The sequence below is a fragment of the Pan paniscus genome, chromosome 12 (genome assembly GCF_029289425.2).
Source record: "Pan paniscus chromosome 12, NHGRI_mPanPan1-v2.0_pri, whole genome shotgun sequence".
NCBI lineage: Eukaryota > Metazoa > Chordata > Mammalia > Primates > Hominidae > Pan > Pan paniscus.
The window spans coordinates 31798889-31818707 of NC_073261.2; the positions used below are offsets into that span (position 1 = coordinate 31798889).

General features: G+C 50.5%; 1 protein-coding gene across 2 annotated transcripts; it reads left to right on the top strand.

Moving 5' to 3' along the window:
* The first annotated feature begins 149 nt into the window (after window positions 1-149).
* On the top strand, window positions 150-12038 carry NEURL3 (neuralized E3 ubiquitin protein ligase 3). 2 transcript variants are annotated; one of them, XM_034953763.3, is made up of 4 exons: window positions 150-493; window positions 8761-9246; window positions 10234-10305; window positions 11240-12038. In XM_034953763.3, the coding sequence occupies exons 1-4, from the start codon at window positions 418-420 to the stop codon at window positions 11440-11442; spliced, it is 837 nt and encodes a 278-aa protein (XP_034809654.1). In that variant the 5' UTR covers window positions 150-417; the 3' UTR covers window positions 11443-12038. The 2 variants fall into 2 exon arrangements, with proteins under 2 accessions (XP_034809654.1, XP_034809656.1); XM_034953765.4 differs by lacking the exon at window positions 150-493 and adding an exon at window positions 3939-4420.
* The last annotated feature ends 7781 nt before the right edge of the window (window positions 12039-19819 follow it).

Here is a 19819-nt window from a genome sequence, read left to right on the forward strand (position 1 = left end):
CTAGGACACAGTTGCAGTCCTGGCGGAGCGTTTGTGGCCCATTCCCTCCAGGGCACCAGGCCTGTGGTCAGTTCCGCTGCCGGCCACCGGGTGGCAGTGCTGGTCAAGCCCTCCAGCCTCCAGAGCCGGTCTTCCCAGGCGGCGTGGATGCTCCCTGACTCACCAGCTCCGCCAGAACGACATTGTTAGGGCTGGAAGGGCTTAGCCAACATAACACGAAGACGCAATTTATGTATGATTTGAGGGTCCGATTGGAAGGGTTTTTTGTACATCTACACACCTGTGTGACCACGATCAAGGTGCAGGACGTTTCCAGCTCCCCAGAGGCTTCCCGTGTCCCTGCCGATCACTACCTCCCAAAGGCAGCCTTGTCCTGCTTCGAACACCACGGATGGGTTTTGCCTGAACTTCCTATGAATGGCAGCACGCGGTGCTCTTTGGGTCTTCCCTTACATCAGCCTCACGGCTGTGAGGTTTATCCACGTCGTTGCAGGTAGCAGTAATTTGTTGTCATTGGCACAGTATTCCATGGCGCGCATATGTGGCAGTTTAGGTCCTGCTGATGGTTGTGGGAAGCTGGGCCGGGAGCAGCCTCTGAGACAGAGATCAGGGACAGGGCTGCTTAGGCGGCAGACCCGGGGAAGCATAGGCCTGGACTGGGTGTGGGTGGGACACTGGCCTTGGCCTCCGGGGAATGGGCCCTGCATTCCCGGGGATCTGAGCAGTTCAGCTCCCCCAGCTGAGGGTGAGGTGGACAGCAGTGGACATTCGCTTGTTTCCAGGCTGGGGCTGTTGTGCAGAGCGCTGCTGTGGGCCAGCACACTTGGTTCACGGGGGTGGCATGGCTGGGCCATGAGGCTGGCAGAGGGGTGCCTTGTGCAAAAGCTCCCAACGCTGCCCTGTTTGGCCCCTGCGCGCCCTGGCCGACCGCCCACAGCGCCCGCGGCCCTGATGTTCTGGGGCTGGTTTCTAGGCAGGGCAGCCCCTGCCCTCTGAGATTTTGGCCCGGCGGGGAACGGATGAGGGCTGGCAAGTGTCATAGGTAGGCGTCCCTGGGCCTTAATGGCAGGGACCACGAGGGACCGGGCTGCCTGACAGTGCCCCAGGTTGGGCTGGGCTCCCGGTCCCGCTGGGCCGCACGCTGGAGTGGGCGCGGGGCAGCAGTGGCTTCCTCGTGTGCCAGGCTCTTCCCGGAGCGCGGGTTGAGTCTTGAGAGATAACCTGCGTGAAGACATGTGTAGTGATGGGGCTCTGGGCAAGAGAGGCCGACTGCAACAGAGGGGTCCCAGTGAGGCTACCACCCACCCTGGGAGACGGGTGTGTGGGAGCTGCGGTATAGTGAGCCTCGGCGCCGCTCACCTCCCTCTGGGGCGCCCCTCCCGGCTTTGGGGGCTCCCGGGCCCTCGGCGCCTCCTGCAGTACTGACCGCCGCCAGCAGGGGCCGCCTCAGTCTCGGCACAGCGGAGACCGCCCCGCGCTCGAGGGCACGGGCCCGCCCGTCTCAGAGCAAAGGTTTGCAGCGGGGCTGGCGGGTGACATCTACTGCGGGGCAGCCTCCAACTGACACTCAGCAGCCAGTTAGGCCTATCTACAAATCTGCTCTGTGCCCGCGCAGTCCAGTGGAGGAGATATTCCTAATTAGGGGGCACTTCCAAGGGGCGGAGTCTCCGCGGCGAGTGGCCGTGGAGGGGCGCAAGGCAGATGGTCTCCAGCCACGATACCTGGGCCAGTCCCAGCCTGTCACGTCATGCCTAGTGAGCTGAACAAGCTGCGTAACTGTCGTGTGCCTCAGTTTCCCCACGTGTATAATGGAAATGATTACAATAAACAGGACCTTTTTGAGGAGTTGCCATGAGGACTATCAGGTAAGTTCTGGACTTAGAACGGTAGCATTCCGGGCCAGGAGCGGTGGCTCACGCCTGTAATCCCAGCACTTTGGGAGGCCGAGGCGGGTGGATCACGAGGTCAGTAGATGGAGACCATCCTGGCCAACATGGTGAAACCTCATCTCTACTAAAAATACAAAAATTAACTGGGCGTCATGGAGAGCGCCACAGTCCCAGCTACTTGGGAGGCTGAGGCAGGAAAGTTGCTTGAACCTGGGAGGCAGAGGTTGCAGTGAGCCGAGATCGTGCCACTGCACTCCAGTCTGGGCCACAGAGCGAGACTCCGTCTCAAAAACAACAACAACAACAACAATAACAACAACAACAACAACAAAAACGGTAGCATTCTGCAGGGGAGGAAAAGTACAAAAGTAAAATCTTTCCCCACCCATTGCTCGGTTCATGGCTAGGACACCTATAACAAAAGACAGGTCAACAAGAGAAAAGCACACAAATTTATTTCATGTAAATTTTACATGACACAGGGGCCTTTGGAAATGAAGACCCAAAGAAATGGAGACATGTATTTTTATGCGTTGGTTTCATGAAGAGTGGGCATCGTGGAGAAGTGATTGGCTAAAGGGGGAAGGGGTAATAAACCGGGGAGAGTCGGCCAGCCTGTTCAGATTCTTCTCTCTGTCCCTGTGTCTTCAGAGGTAAGGATGGGTCTTATGGCCTCATGGCCCTACTTCAGGGGATTCGGGCAAAGGGAAGGTGAGCGAGGCCTTCCTGCTTCTGCTGTTTTCTTAAATGCCAAAGTGCCATATTTTGGGGTGGCATGTCCTGAACCCTGGCAGTTTGTTCAATAAACAAACACAGAGTGTGTGGCGGGTATGCCTGTACCCTGGATGGGAGGCTTTAGGCAGGCTTTAGCTCCTCAGAATGACCTCCTCTGCCCCCCAGCTGCCTCATGGCCCAAGGTCCCACTGATGCAACTATACCACCCCAGCCTGCTGGCTTTGGGTGGCCTGAGGGCCATAGCTTGCCAGGTAATTTTCCAGACAGTGTGAGGCTCAGAGTTGACTTCCCTGATAAGATGCCATACATACCTCTCATGAGAGTGTGATTTATTAACAAGATGCATGGCTGCAGCGCTCTGGGGAACCACCCAAGGCAGCCTGCACTAAGGTGGAGACGTACCTGGCACTAGCCATCCCTTAGCCGAGCAGTCACTGATTGTGGCCTTGATCTGGGGTCTTGGGAGGGGCTTAGCCCACAGGTTGAGGGTCAGGGCACTCACAAGGCTCCAAACCCACCAGGCCCTTGCCCCCGAAAGTGGGGTCCACTTGGCCAGGTGCGGTGGCTCATGCCTGTAATCTCAGCACCTGGGGATGCCAAGATGGGGGGACTGCTTGAGGCCAGAAGTTTGAGACCAGCCTGGGCCACATAGCTAGACCTGTCTTCACAATATCAGAAATATTAGCTGAGCATGGTGGAGTGCAGCTGTGATCCCAGCTACTCAGGAGGCTGAGGTGGGAGGATCAATTGAGCTTGGGAGTTTGAGGTTGTAGTGAGCCATGATCACACCACTGCACTCTAGCCTGAATGACAGTGAGACCCTGTCTCAAAAAAAAAAAGTCGGGTCCACATATCTCAGGTAGGGCCTCAGGCTTTCTGAGTCAATCTGCATTTTAACAAGATCCCCAGGAGATTTGAGAGTATGTTGCAATGTGAGTGAGGAGCACTAGGTTAGAGTAAGCCACCTTCCCTCCATGAGCCTCAGTTTTCCTAACCGAAATAAATATTGACGGGCTAGAATACCTTTGGCTTCTTTTCCAGTGCTAACACATTGGGAGCTAGACCTTTGCAGTGACCGTCTGTAGGGCTATTTGCATTTTGTGGCAGTTCTGGGAAAGTGGAATTCCCAGAAATTCCAGTGGGAAAGGCTGGAGGGACCATCAGCTCCTCTCCTCTTCTGTCTGCTTTACCCCTCCTCTCTGTTGGAGGTGCACAATTTCCCAGGTCCTGGGATACAGCAAATCCAATTCAATCTGCTTCAGCAACACAGATTGAGTTCCTTCTGTGTGCCAGGGTCTGCTGCAGTGAATCTCCATCCTGGCTGTACATTAGAATCATCTGCGTTGCTCTGTAAACTCCCGATGCCTGGGTTCCACCCTAGGCCAGTGGAACCGGAGTCTTTGGGGGCGGGGCTGGACATAGGTATTTATTAACATGCTTGGACCATTACAATGCACAGCCAGCTTGAGACTGGTCAGAAGTGAGAAAGAAGGCTACCGTAAGACCTACCCAGGCCAGTCCCCCATTCCTGTTTCCTTCTCTTAGGCCGGCCAGCACCAGCAGGTCAGGCTGCGAGTCAAGAGAAATCACTGGGAAATCCCCTGGATATAGTAACACATGACAGCACCATTGAATTAATCATCAACTTTGTAACGTGATCTCTGGCCCATAAAAAGCAGACCTGCTGAATCTTTGGTAACCTGTCCACTGGCCTTCTCCAGGCAGTTCCTTCTAGACCTGGGGACCTGTGCCCGAGGACCTTAGACTGATGGGTGCCCAGCTCTGCTTCGAGGCCAGTAAGTAGACCTCCTGCAAGCCTGGAGCTTGGTCTCTGGACTGGGGTACAGGTAGCAGAGGGTGCTCTGTGTCATTGCTGGAGTAGAGATGTGGTCAGTGTAAAGTTTAGGGGGCTGGTGGGGTCCCAGTTCTGCCAAGTTGAGCTATGGGACCTTGGGTAAGTCACTTTGTCCCTGGGCCTCAGTTTCTACATCTCCAGGCCGGGGACGATGCCTGCTGGCTTACAGGGATCTTTATAAAATCAAAAGCACAAATCAAAAGAGTGATAGGCACAAAGGTTCTCTGCAAGCCTCACCTGAGGCCACAGGTGTCCCGTAGTGGAAGAGCCATATGCGGGGGAGATAGAGGACCTGGTCTTTTTTTTTTTTTTTTTTTTTTTTTGAGACGGAGTCTCGCTCTGTTGCCCAGGCTGGAGTGCAGTGGCGTGATCTCAGCTCACTGCAAGCAAGCTCTGCCTCCTGGGTTCACGCCATTCTCCTGCCTCAGCCTCCTGAGTAGCTGGGACTACAGGCACCCACCACCACGCCCGGCTAATTTTGTTTTGTATTTTTAGTACAGAAGGGGTTTCACCATGTTAGCCAGGATGGTCGCGATCTCCTGACCTCGTGATCCACCCGCCTCGGCCTCCCAAAGTGCTGGGATTACAGGCATGAGCCACCGCACCCGGCCTTGAGGACCTGGTCTTTCAGCACCAGCTATTGGGGTTGTGCATCTCTGGACCTACCCTCCCAGGTAAAGAGCTGGGAGCCTGGGCTCAGGGTCCTCTGTCCCCTGGTGGGCACCATGGGCTCACAGACTAGTAGTTGGCTGTGCCAAGAGCCACTGCTGCTGTCACAGTAATGGTGTTTGGCAGGGAAATGATGGGCCTTAAAGGAGGTGGCATGAGAGTGAAGCAGCCAGGAGCAGCGCTGGGATCCCCCACTTTCTGGCTGCAAAAACACAGATGACTAGCACAGCCTTCTCAAGCTCTGAGGGCTTCCCCCGAGGCGGGATGAGGAGAAAAAGAGGCTGCAAAGTGCTTATGGGTGCCTGACACCCCGAAAGGCTTGACACCTGGAGGAGTGGTGAGGATGGAGATCCCTAGAGGCTCTTGCTGAGCAAGGGGCCGCCCCTGCCCCACTCAGATTCCAAGACCTTAGAGAATCTGGAATCTGACTCTACCTGTCCTGGAGTAGAGACACCCCAGAGGCCCTGTTTAGCCCGCAGGCAGTCCACCCCCTCAGCAGTGGGGACCCCGGGGCAGGTGGAGTAATTGGAGAGATTGCCCATGGGCAGGGCACTCAGCTTCTCTGAGCTCAGGGTCCTGCCTGCAAACAGGACCCATAGAAAGAGCGGCTGCCTCTAGGTGTGAGGGTGCTTGGGCACCAGGATGATCTGAACCCTGTGCCAGCCCAGCCACTGGGGACAGGTCTGCTTGGAGAGCCACATGTGGCCTATGCCCACCTCTGCCACTCCCCACCCTGGGAGTGGGGTGTCCCGGGCTGCCTGGGTCAAAGTGTGGGAGGACCCCTGCAGGCCTCGTGGGAGGAGGCAGGTGGAGTGGAGGTGGTGATCACACCCGTCAGGCCACCCCGACCCTGCTCCAGACCCAGGCACAGAGCCCTGTGTGAAGTAGGTGGACACGGTCCTGTGGGCCCTTGCCAGGCTGGTGGGTCGGGGGTGGGTTTCGGCCCCACTCAGCCTTAGTGGTGCACAGTGAATAGCTGACATGACCATGCAGACAGACCAAGAGTCTTCATAGATGAGAGGCTGTGCCCTAAGGGACCTTTTGCTGCCCTGCCAGGTCCCAGGGGGCTGCCCGAGGTAGGGGGCGGAGCCTGAGTGAGCAGCACAGAGGAGGCTGCTTAGGTGCCCCGGCTGCGGAATGACCTGTGCAGCCACCACGTCCCCTCGGCACCCATCAGCCCTGGTGACATGAGGACTTAGCTCCATACAGGGCTGCTGAGAAGGCTCCTGAAGCAGGGATCGGGGAGCTTTGCAAACTGTCAAATTATCCTCCAGGGCAAGGCCTGCTTCTCAAGGGCTCCCAGGGCCTCATGCACCCTCAAGGCCATTCCGGGGGAGTTCCCCTCCTCCCTGGACTGCCTCCAGCCAGCCAGTTCCCTACTCCCTCCAGGAAGTGGATGGAGGAGTGAGGTCACCTGCCGTCCTCCACCCCTCCTTGCCCCCAGAGCCAGTCCTGCATGGAGCCAGCCTCTGTCCCGGGCACCTGCCTAGAGGGTGGGGTGGAAACTCCATCCCCAATGAGCACGGGCTCATCTCTGCTGGTTCCCATCTAGGCCCATGGTGCTGAGCATGACAGGGCTCCAGCTCCCCTGACCCCAGGGGTTCCCCTTTCCCTGTAGGGGCTGCACTAGGTGAGGCTGGGAGAACTCCTCATCAACCCTAGTTCTGCCCCTGATTGCTGTGGGGTGGGGCTAGCCACTTGCCCACTGTCTGCCTCTTAGGATGGCAGCAGGATTGGGTGTGGCAGTTTGTAGAGAGGGCTCGGATGCCGGCCACCATCTCTGGCACCGCCCCTCGTCCAGGGCCATTGCTCCAGCCTCTTGCCAAGCCCACTCCAGGGCTTCTCTCCAGTTCCCACCTCAGGGATGGGCAGTGACCCAGCCAAAGGGCTGGCCTCTGCCCTCCTAGATTGTGGCTGGTTGTGCCAAAAGGCCCTGCTTGCCCTGTCACCCCCAGCCCCATGCCTGGCCAGGTAGGCAGTGAACAGGACTCCAGACAGGTGTCCTGAGACTCCTGGCCTTGCTGGACATGCACTTCACTGCCGTTTGTGGGTGAGGAGGCTGGGCCCTGGAGGACAGTGACCTGCCTGGGCCAGCAGCAGGGCAGGCCTGGAATGGGGGTGTTAGCCATGGCCCAGCTGGTGTCCCACTGCCCTCCATGGAGCAGCCTCAACCATGGGCACAAGGTCAGGTTCACTGATGTCAGGGACCCCAGCCTGGCTCCGGCTCTCCATGTGTGCTGGCTCTGGGACTTCTCCTTGCCTAGGTGCAGCCTTGAGGCACGGGGAGCTGGGCAGGCCTGCTGGGATTCTCGGGAAGGGATGAGTGCATCATGGGAAGGCACGGGCGGGGCACAGGCGAGGGGTGAATGCGGATACACAGGGCTCTGTGAGAGTCCCAAGGCCACGGTGAGCACTGGTCTTTAATGCTGGGGAAAGGTCACTGCAGGTAGGCTTACCTTTGGCCTGTGGAAGTCAGGGACAGAGTCACTGTCACCGCAAACATGTCCTGGTGCCTGACCAGATGGAGCCTCCTGGCCCTGGGCTCCGCTAGAGGGTGTAAACCTGTGTGTAGTCAGAGTGCCTGCCTTGCCAGGGGAGTGTGACCTGATCTGGGAGGGGAGTGGCCTTGCTCCTTAGGATGGGGTCTGGCTTAAGTTCTGATTGAATTCGCCTTTTATTTTCAACAGCAAACAGCCAGCCAGCCTCCCTCCCCCAGCCCAGAAAGAGCAGGACCAGGAGGGGAGGGGCAAGGCCGGCTAAGGCAGTTCTGGGGTAGGAAGCCCCACCAGCTTCCTGCAGGCTGAGTGGAGAGGAAGGGCTGCTCAGTGAGGTGCTTTCCCCTTCTGACTGCCAGGCAGAGTCCTATGGGAAGTCCCCTGGTTTCAGAGCCCATGCCAGAGCCAGGCTGGACCCCACCCAGGATTCTGAGGGGCTAACCTGGGACTTCCTCTCCAGCCTGCACCTATACTCTGTGGGGAGCAGCCAAGCCCCTTTCTCTCCCAGGACAAGGATGTCACCATTGCTGGGGGCCATGGTCTTCACAAGTGATGCAGTTCCCCATGGGAAAACAAGAGAGACAAGCAGAGAGGGAATAGCAGACAGCCTCCTGGAGCAGACCACAGTCAGCGAATCTGTCTGTCTCCTCTTCCGTCATTTTTAGGTGCATATGGAATAAACGTATGGGCTGGGCGCAGTGGCTCATGCCTGTAATCCTAGCGCTTTGGGAGGCAGAGGCAGGAGGATCACTTGAGGCCAAGAGTTCAAGACCAGCCTGGGCAACACAGCAAGAACTCATCTCTGAAAACAAAACAAAACAAAACAAACAAAAAAGCCGTGTATAACAAATATATAGATATTTATGCCTGACTAACCCTACTCTTTCTCTTGAACAATAATAACCATTACTAGATTGGTCGCAGGAAGAGCGCAAAGAGACATCAGTTCCTATAGTTTTCATAACAACCCTGCAGGAACCGAGAGAGGTGGAAATGGTCCCTAGGGGAAGGTCAAGGTGCTCCCAGGTGTGAGGGACTCTGGGATACTGGGGGCTCTCTGGGGAGCTGGTGGGTCCAGACCCGGTTAGCACTGACACTCCCCATCCTCAACCCACAGACGCCAAGGCGCCCCGAGAGGCACTTCGCTTCCATGCCGAGGCCAAGGGCGCACAGGTGCGTCTGGACACGCGTGGCTGCATCGCGCACAGGCGCACCACGTTCCACGACGGCATCGTGTTCAGCCAGCGGCCGGTGCGCCTGGGCGAGCGTGTGGCGCTGCGAGTGCTGCGGGAGGAGAGCGGCTGGTGCGGCGGCCTCCGCGTGGGCTTCACGCGCCTGGACCCCGCGTGCGTGTCCGTACCCAGCCTGCCGCCCTTCGTGTGCCCCGACCTGGAGGAGCAGAGCCCGACGTGGGCGGCCGTGCTGCCTGAGGGCTGCGCGCTCACTGGGGACGTGGTCCGCTTCTGGGTGGACCGCCGCGGCCGCCTCTTCGCCAAGGTCAACGCCGGCTGCCGGCTCCTGCTGCGTGAGGGCGTGCCCGTCGGCGCCCCGCTCTGGGCCGTGATGGACGTGTACGGGACCACTAAGGCCATCGAGCTGCTGGGTGAGGCGACCATGGGGACCCCGCAGGGGAGGTGGGGAGATGGGGGCTCCAGTGGCACCCCACACCGATCCAGAGCCACAGGAAGAACGTTCACATTCAGTTATTCCATCAGCCCCTGCCCAGTGTTAGCTGTGAAGATGGGCACTGGAGACGCCAGATAGACAAAGCTCAGTCGTAGGGAGGGCAGTCTTGTCCCTAAAGAATGATAAGCAGATAGGACCAGCACTCACACCATCTGTTACTCAAACACCTGTTAGAGTGCCCATCTCCTTTTACAAAGGAAGAAACATTTGGGCTGGCTTTGCAGCCTAAATAGGAGTTCACTAGATACAAAGGTGGCAAGCAAAGGGAACACACAGGTGAGGCTAGAGGTGCGCATGGAGAGTGCCTGCAGGGAGAAAGCTGAGCCTCTCAGTCAGTGGGGGGGAAAAGAGAGCCATCCCTTTAGCCACCCCAGAAGAAGGTGGATTTCAGGAGAGCACAGAGAGGCAGTAATACCCATAACAAGAAATATTGGCATTCCTGGGCCGGGTGGTGGTCCACTCCCCGCCTCCTGCCAGCAAATTTGTTAAAACCATTTGTCACAGCTGCCAGCGCCTCACACCTGAAGCACCTGATTTGCTGGGTCTGGAGTGGAGCCCTGAACCTGTGTTTGTCCAGGCTCTTGGGAGATGTTGATGCCCATCTGGGTTGGGAATGTGGCTCGGCTGAGGGTCTCCACTCAGGCAGCGGCTGGAGGGCAAAGAAGAGGGGCCTGAAGGAAGGTGGCTCAGGAGGAGGAATCTCCAGCCCCAAGGAGTCTCGGATTCTCAGCTGGGTCAAGCTGGGGAAGGGATGGCCAGGACAGGGTCTTAAAATTTGGGGATGGGGGCTCAGCATTGCAACCCAGGAAAGAAAGGAGACCAGACACTTTGCTGCGGGGCCAGGGGCGGGGATGGGGGCACCTGGGCTTGCCGTCCTGGACCTGAGTTTCTCTCTCTGCCTCAGATCCCACAGCCAGCCGGCTCCCAACAGCCATGCCATGGGACCTCAGCAACAAGGCTGTGCCTGAGCCCAAAGGTGAGTGCCTTCCCAAGAATCAGGGACTCCCCGGGAATCCAGCACGTGGGAGTGGAGGGAGAAGCCCCACGTCCTACTGGTTGTTCATTCAAGTCTCTCACAGGCTTTGGGCCAAAAGATTTGGCTCTGCCTACTGGAAACCTAAAAGCAACCTGGCGTCTCTGCCTTCGAGAGCATTTGCCTACTCTGTGAGTTATAAGAGCACTTTTATGAACAGACAGTGTTATTTTGTTCTTGCTTTAAAAAGTCATCCACATTCATTGTAAATGCTTTGCCGATGGAAATAAAGATGAAAGGATAGGTGGGGTGCAGTGGCTCACACCTGTAATCCCTATACTTTGGGAGGCCGAGGCAGGAGGATCGCTTGGACCCAGGAGTTTGAGACCAGCCTGGGCAACATGGCGAAACCCTGTCTCTACAAAAAGTACAAAAATTAGCTGAGTGTGCTGGTGCATGTCTGTGGTCCCAGCTACTCGGGAGGCTGAGGTGGAAGGATGGCTTGAGCCCAGCTGGCTGAGGCTGCAGTGAGCTGTGATCACACCACTGTACCCCAGCCTGGATGACAGAGTGAGACTGTCTCTAAAAAATAAAAAAAGATTAAAGGATAAAGAGGAAAGTTAAAAAAAAGCACCCATTACCTCTTGGGTGGATTTCCTCCCAGTATTTTCGGTCATCGATATAGACATGTGTGTATATACGGACTTGTCTGTGCTGTGTTTTCCTTCTCTCTAAATTGGAATTGGAATATATATATATATAAAATGGTTTTCTTCCCCCTTTTTTTTCACTTGATTACACTGTAAGCATTTCCTCACTAGGTAACAGTCTTCAAAATATAGCTACATGTTTCTCTGTCATTCTCTGTGGTCACATTGTGAGCGGGTTGCCCACCCCTTCCCCCATGTGCCCTGACCTGTGTTGTTCCCTCTTCCAGCCACACCAGGAGAGGAGTGTGCCATCTGCTTCTATCACGCTGCCAACACCCGCCTTGTGCCCTGCGGCCACACATACTTCTGCAGATACTGTGCCTGGCGGGTCTTCAGCGATACGGCCAAGTGCCCTGTGTGCCGCTGGCAGATAGAGGCGGTAGCCCCTGCGCAGGGCCCTCCTGCTCTGAGGGTTGAGGAAGGCTCATGAAAGGAGGCTTCCCAGTATGAGTGGCAGCCCGGGCCTAGATCTGAGTCTGGCCCCTGCAGAGGAAGGAGGCGCAGCCCTACCTTCTTTCTGGGGAAGAGTCAGAAAGGCTGATTAGCAAGAGGTGGGGCAGAGAGAGGAAGGCAGGGAGGTGCTGTCTGCTGCCTCCACCTGTTCCCCAACAGGATAGCAAGGAAAAACCCCTCTTTCTGTCCATGCCAGAACTATCCTTCTGATGGGGTGCTTTGTTTAGAGATGGGGTGGCCCAATCCCCAATCAGTTTTACGTCTGAGGGAGTTCAGGTATCTGTTGTGTCTGGTGAAGCCCTGTACCTCCTGGGTATTGAAGAACCTGGACTTGAAGCAGGAGGTATCTGCATGGAATGTATAAAGTTCCACGTGGAAGCTGGGTTGCCTCCTACAAGTCCCCAGTAGAGTGGATCTGTAGTTACCCGCCCTGCCTCCCTTTCAGGGTGGTCATGAGGTCCCAGAGAGACCATGCATCTGAAGATGATTTAAAACATGAAAGTGTATTGTTGTCACTGTGGTAATTTCCTTGCCAGTTTCTGAGATATCAAAATAAAGTTTGTGTTTCCTGAATGATTTTGTAGTGCCTGTATCCTCTTGCTTGCAGTCTGGGAGTGGGGTAGGAGCTGTGGGCTGTTCGGGATGATGCAGCATTTGGAGACATGCCATTCTGTCTTCCCCACAATCTGGGCTTGTAGGTGGCCTGGGTGGGCCTCTGGGCACTCGGGCCCATGGACTGAGCACATGAAGGGGGTAGTCTTATAATCCCAGTCCTTAAGTCCCAACCAGACTTTTCGCCGTTGCCACCCTTGATTTTGGGGCACTGCCTGGAGGCTCTGACCCCCGACTGAAGGCAGGAGTTGGCCGGCCTGGGAGCCCACCTCAGCAGGTGTCTGGCAGTGGCAAGCTGTGCCTGTGACTTTGCTGTTGTCCCCTGCTCTGTGGCTGCTGGGGAGGCCACTCCTGGGGGAGAGGGCTATATGAAGGGAATCCGAAACTATTGTGCCCCAAATGGAAAGTATGGGCACCTCCACACACTGCCTTTCTGCCCATCGCATAGCCAAACAGAAGGTCAGGATGCTGGATTTGATGACACCTGAGTATCTTTCACTCTGGAGTGGGATCCCCTCACTACCACCCACAAGTGCTCTGACCTGGGGCATGTGAGTTGACCTCCGTGAGCCTCAGTTTCATCATCTGTAAAATGGAAGTAGGATAATTTTCTTGCTGGTAAGTTGTGAGGAGCATGAACATTCAACTTCTAACTTAGAAGAAGGACTCAAAACTGGCAGCTCCCTTTCCCTGGAAAAGGCATCTCCAGGGGAAGTTCCCAAGAGTGCACTGGAATGGTTGTCAGGGGCCTTGTGTGAGTCCCGGTAGCCCACTGACTTTTACCAAGGGCCTCCAATCACCCCAATACTTTGGAATGATTTCTATGGATCCTAAAGCAAGTGTTTTCATCCTTTAAATGTCTTATTTTTCCCCCTATGCCCAGATAGCTTCAAGGTGAGGGCAGTACTTTAATCCTAATTCCAGTGAACACTACCTTATTGGGTAACATCTAGAAAGACTGATTTTAGAAAACATCTCTAACCAGAGGTGGACCTTCTGGAATGGTGGAGTAAGGAAGGACTTCTGTAAACCCATTGTTCCATAAAAACAACAAAAATACTGGCAAAATTACCAAAATCAACTTTTTCAGAACTCTAGAAATTAACCAGAGGCTAACAATAATCTGAAGGATGCTTATCTGAGATAAACTGCTGTACTTTGGTAAGAACAGTGGGATTTGTGTGGTTAACTCCTCCCATCCCTCTGCCTCTAGCTCCACAGTAGTCCTGAAAACCAGCAGCCTTGAAGCCACTCAGGGTGGATGGACAGACTCAGTTGGGAGCTCCTCGGGAAGCTCCATCCCTAGACTATTGTCACTATCTGACTTACATCTTCGTTCTCTGGAAAAGTTTCATTTACAGGGCGTTGTCATTCTTTAACCCTACTTGGGGCCCTCTCCATGGGAAACCCCTATCCCTGGGACATTTGCCAAGCATAATCAGTTTCAATTGTTTAACATTACAGCTGCCTAAGTCTGTGATACTAGCTGAGGCAAACAAGAGCCTGGCCAGAGATTTAAAAGGAAGATCTGTGAAATGAGACGTCCGTAGAGAACTTTGAAAAGTTATGATATACTGCTGGGGATCTACAAGGCTGTGTACACACTCAGGAAAGACTAAGAGGACCCCAATCTCTCACTTTGGCTGACCTTGAGGCCCTGTGAAAGTAGGAAGCGAAGGGTAAGGCAGAGTTAGAAACTTCCTGAGCATTGAAGGTGTGCCCCAACCCACAAACAGAGCTCCTTGTCAAAAGATTTACTAGCTCAAGGCATTTAAGGAAATCTCTGTCTGATCATTAGCTGACCACTAATCTAACTGGGCAGAGACTTCAGTTGGCTACACATTACAAGGAGTGTAGACTTTACAGAATTAGTCCAGGAAAGTGAGCAAAAAACAACAGAAAAACAACAACAACAAAAGCCCCACAGAAACAGCAGCAACAAACTGGCAATGACAACAAGCCCTGGAAGAGTGAGTGTCTGATTATCAGGGCTTCCAAATTATATTACCTAAAGAGCTCTAGTTTTTAAAGAAAAATTATGAGATCTGCAAAGAAATAAGAAAGTATTGCCTATGCACAGGAAAAAATCAGTCACTAGAAACTGTCCCTGAGACAGCCTTGATGTTAGATTTACTAGACAAAACCTTTAAATCAGCTGTTATGAATATGTTCCGTGAGCTAAAGGAAGCCATGTCTAAAAAAATTTTTTTAAGTATGTCAATCATGTCTCACCAAATACAGAATATCAATCTATCAGAAAGATAAAAAACCAACCAAATAGAAATTCTGGAGTTGGAAAGTACAATACTTGAAGAAAAATTCACTAATACCAGCGGGGTCCAATAGCAGATTTAGGCTGGCAGGAGAAAGGATCAATGAACTTGAAGACAGGTTAATAGAGATGATTATGATTTAGTCTGAGGTATAGAAGGAAAAAAAGAAGAATGAACAAGCCCCAGAGACCTATGAGACACTGTCAAATGCACCAACATACATGTAAAGGGAGTACCAGAAAGAGAACAGGAAGATAAGGGGGAAGAAAGAAATTGTATAAGTAAAGTCCAAAGAGTTTTCAAATTTTCTAGGGAAAAAAAAAATCTATATATATATCTATATGTATATATTTGAGACAGAATCTCACTCTGTCACCCAAGTGGGAGTGTGGTGGTGAGAGCTCAGCTTACTGCATCCTCTGCCTCCCGGGTTCAAGCAATTCTCCTGCCTCAGCCTCCCAAGTAGCTGGGATTACAGGTGTGCACCACGAGGCCCAGCTAATTTTTGTATTTTTAGTAGAGACAGGGTTTTACCATGTTGGCCCACCTGGTCTTGAACTCCTGACCTCAGGTAATTCACCTACCTCAGCCTCCCAAAGTGTTGGAATTACAGGCGTGAGCTACCACGCCTGGCCAATTTTCTGAAAATATTAATCTATACATCCAAGAAGCTCAATGAATTCCAAGTTGGATTACTTAAAGGCTGGTCCTCACTCTAATGTGCTACTCTGCCTCCACCCTAAGAAGGATAAACTGAAAGAGATCCACACCAAGGTATATCGTAGTCAAATTGTCAAAAACCAAAGACAATGGAATCTTTAAAGCCTCAAAAAAAAAAAAAAACCACTTAATTGCATACAAGTTATCCACAATAACAACTAACTTCTCATCAGAAATCATGGGGACCAGAAGACAGTGGAATGATGTAAGTACTGGAGGAAAAGGACTGTGAACCAAAAATTCTGTATCCAGCAAAACTGTCCTTCAAAAGTGAAGAAGAAATTAAGATATTCCCAGATAAACAAAAACAGAAAATTCATTACCAGTACATGTGCTCTACAAGAAATATGGGATTCTTTAAGACTGAAATGAAAGGAATGATCTCTAACATTTCTCTAATTTTATAGATAGGAAAACTGAGGGGCAGGTAGAAGGAATCATCTTATAAATGATGGGATAAGAATTAGATCCTTGTTATAACCACACTGATGCAATCATTTCTTCATTCATCAAATTAATTCCAAGAACATTGAAACATCTGACTCTAGAAGCCATCTTAGTATGAGCACAGACTTGCCTATGTCCTTGGGAGCAACACTGGGGAATAAATAATTATATTCAATGTGGTAAGTGTTAGAATAGCTTATACTGGCTGGGTGCGGTGGCTGACGCCTGTAATCCCAGCACTTTGGGAGGCTGAGGCAGGCAGATCACAAGGTCAGGAGTGTGAGACCAGCTTGGCCAATATGGCGAAACCCTGTCTCTACTAAAAATACAAAAATTAGCCAGGCGTGGTGGCGCACGCCTGTAGTCCCAGCTACTCGGGAAGCTGAGGCAGAAGACTCGCTTGAACCTGAGAGGCAGAGGTTGCAGTGAGCCAAGATCATGCCACTGCACTCCAGCCTGGGCGACAGAGTGAGACTCTGTCAAAAAAAAAAAAAAATAGCCTATACTAAGAGCTTTTCAACTTCCATTTCAAGATGATAGACTGAGCACATGTAGTTGTTTCCTTTTATTCCAAGTCTCTATACATTGCTCAGAATGATTTAAACAAATATATTTCTTCCCTATAAAACAATATAGGGAAAATCTGGTGAACTAAAACCACAATAAAAGGTGGAAAACAGGTGGGATCAGATTAAATATGGAAACCGTGCCAGAGGAGAGGACTGCCGCAAAAGGTGAGAGCAGCTCTAGGAATGCTTCAAACTCAGGACTTGTGAACTGGGAACCGCAGGTGGTCCCTGATCGACTGACCGTGACTGGTAGAGGCTCACAGAATAGACAGCCAGGAACGTTCACCTCAGGCCACACAGTGAGTCACAGAGGTGTCTTCCCATGGGCAGGATCAGTGAGAGGTGAACAACTGGGTGTGAGGCAAGACAAAGCCCCAGAGATTAACAGCTCCCAAGGATAGCAGGAAGCTTCCACATCTGGAAGTTTCACCATTGGCTCATGCTGCCCAGCAGCACATCCCATCCTTTCATTCCACTTTACACAGGTACACCAAGTCATAGCTGCATGTCCTACACCTTTCTGCAAGCAGGCCACTTAGGCTAACAAGGAATTTCAGATCCAAAGGTGAACTCACAGCCAAGAAAAGCCAAATATTTGAAAAAAGTGAATATCATGATGGAAAGGACTGACAGCAAAAGGAGTTCATACCTGAAAAAATAGGGTTAATAAAGCATACAAACCTGGGCTTTAGGATAACTATAATCAGATATGAAAGGATATTGCATTGAAAAATCTAGATACCTTTGGAATTAGAAGCTTGACTATTAAAATTTAAAATAACTTATTTGATAGAGTGAGTAGCAGAAAATATGTAGCTGAAAAATGTATTAATGATCTGGAATCAACCAGAATGCATTCCAAAATTAACAAGAGATGAAATATATAAAAAGAGAATAAACAGAATAGATGAAGTTCAAATAACCATCCAATGTGAATTCCAGAAGAAAAAAATAGAGAAAATGGACAAAAGAGAAACTCAAAGAAAGATTAGAGCTGGGCGTGGTGGCTCATGCCTATAATCCCAGCACTTTGGGAGGCCAAGGTGGGAGGATCGCTTGTGGCCAGGAGTTCAAGACCAGCCTGGCCAACATATAAGACTCCCATCTCTACCAGAAATAAAAATAAAAGAACAATTTCTCAGAATTGAAGAAAGACATAGCTTTTCAGATTGAAAAAGCCCCCCAGTTGCCAAACAGAATAAGTGAAGAAAAGACTTTCATTTTGACACATACTGGTGACATTTCAGAGTACCAGGGATAAACAGAAAACCCAAGAAGAAAAAAAAAACACCCCAAAACAGATCACACACAAAAGAATTAGAATCACATTATCAGTAGGCTTTTTCTCAGCAATACTTGGTACAGAATGACAATAGAACAATATCTTCAAAGTTCAGGGGGATTTTCTTTAATTGAAGCATATTTACTATAATAATATGCACATATCTTTTTTTTTTCTTTTTGAGACAAGGTCTCACTCTGTCGTCCAGGCTGGAGTGCAGTGGCACAATCATGGCTCACTGCAGCCTCCGCCTCCCTGGCCTCAGGTGATCCTCCCACCTCAGCCTTCAGAGTAAGCTGGGACTACAGGCGCATGCCGCCACACCTGACTAATTTTTTAATATTTAGTACAGATGAGATCTTGCAATATTGCCCAGGCTGGTCTTGAACTCCTGGGCCCAAGTGATCCACTTGTGTTGGCTTCCCAAAGTACTAAGATTATAGGCATGAGCCACTGTGCCTGGCCTATGCACAGATCTTAAGTCCCCATTTTGATGAGGAAATAATTTTGAAATCTAAAATTCTGCAGACAGCGACTCTCTCATTCAAAGGTGAGCGTAAAATGAAGAAATATTCAGATATAAAAAGACTCAAAGTTTATCATTTAACAGATACTTTATAGGCAAATTATTAGAAGAATCACTTCAGAAAAAAGAAAAAACAAGAAAAATTAGTATGATTGTAACCATTAAAAGCAAAAAAAGTTGAATCTAAGTAAATGTTAATTGTAAAAAATTAATAATAATTTGAAATGAAAACCACAGATGATATCAACATGGGTGGAATGGCAAAAATAAAAAGCATGCTAAGGTTCTTTTCTTATCAAGAAGAGGGTTTTTAAAATTTTTTTAGTTTTTTTGAGACAGAGTCTTGCTCTTGTTGCCCAGGCTGGAGTGTAACGTTATGATCTTGGCTCACTGCAACCTCTGCCTCCTGGGTTCAAGCAATTCTCCCGCCTCAGCCTCCCGAGTAGCTAGGATTATAGGTGCCTGCCACCATGCCTGGCTAATTTTTGTATCTTTAGTAGACAAGGTTTCACCATGTTGGCCAGGCTGGTCTTGAACTCCTGACCTCAGGTGATTTGCCCGCCTTGGCCTCCCAAAGTGCTGGGATTACAGGTGTGAGCTACCACACCTGGCCAGGAAGAAGTTATTTTTAACAATATAAATGAGAAAAAAATAAGTTTAATTTGTATGGTAAAGAACATACAAACAAAATGTAGAACTACAAATAAAATATATAAATTCCAAATCATGCGAAAAATAATAGAACTTCAATTCCTGCAGCCCAACAAAAGTCAGGAAATTGGATAAAAGGATTTTTAAAAATGTATATAGTCTAGCCCTGTCATCCAGGCTGGCACAATCGTAGCTCACTGCAGCCTCAAATTCCTGGGCTCCAGCTATCCTCTTGCCTCAGCCTCCCAAGCAGCTGGTACTCCAGGCATGTGCTACCATGCCTGGCTTTTTATTTTATTTTATTTTTTATTTTTATTTGTTGAGACTGAGTCTCAATATGTTGCCTAGGCTGGTCTCAAACTCTTAACCTCAAGTGATCCTCTGACTTCAGCCTTCTGAATAGCTGGGATTGCAGGTGCAAACCACTGCACCTGCTGAGACAACACACTTTCTGATTTTGAATTATACTACAAAGCTATAGTAATCAATACAGTATGGTACTGGCAAAAAAAAAACAGAAAAATAGATCCATAAAACAGAATAAGGATCCCAGAAATAAACCCATGCATATATGATCAACTTATCTTCAACAAAGCACCAAGAATACAGAATAGGGAAACGACAGTCTCTTCAATCAATGGTATGGAGAAAACTGGATAGCCACATGAAAAAGAATAAAATTGGACCCTATCTTACACTATGCACAAAAGTCAACTGAAAATGGATTAGACTTAAATGTAAGACCTGAAACCGTAAAACTCCTAGAAGAATGATTTTTTGGATATGACATCCAAAGCATGAGTAACAAAAGCAAAAACAAGTGGGACTGCATCAAACTAAAAAGCTTCTGCATAGCAAAGGAAACAATCAACAAACTGAAAAGGCCACAGTAGAAAATATTTGCAATATTTTGTATACAATAAGGGGTTAATATCCAAAATATATAAGGGACTCATATGACTCAATATTAGAAAAACAAATAACCTGATTTAAAACTGGGCAAAAGACCTGAATAGACATTTCTCCAAAGAAGACATAACAATGGCCAATACGTATATTAAAAGGTGTTCAATATCACTAATCATCAAGAAAACTGCAAATAAAATCCACAATGAGATATCACCTCACACCTGTTAGAATGTCTAATGTCAGAAAGTCAAAAGATAACAAGCGGTTGTGAGGATATGAAGAAACAGGAACCCTTATATACTGCTGGTGGGGATACAGACTGCTACAGTCATTATGAAAAACAGTGCGTTTCCAATTGCATGGCT

Bases quoted from the DNA above. Each gene is read 5' to 3' on its own strand.
- NEURL3 (XM_034953763.3), top strand. From the start codon at position 418: ATGGCAGCACGCGGTGCTCTTTGGGTCTTCCCTTACATCAGCCTCACG. The intron at 494-8,760 runs GTAGCAGTAATT...CTCAACCCACAG, and splicing joins GTTTATCCACGTCGTTGCAG to ACGCCAAGGCGCCCCGAGAG. The intron at 9,247-10,233 runs GTGAGGCGACCA...TCTCTGCCTCAG, and splicing joins TAAGGCCATCGAGCTGCTGG to ATCCCACAGCCAGCCGGCTC.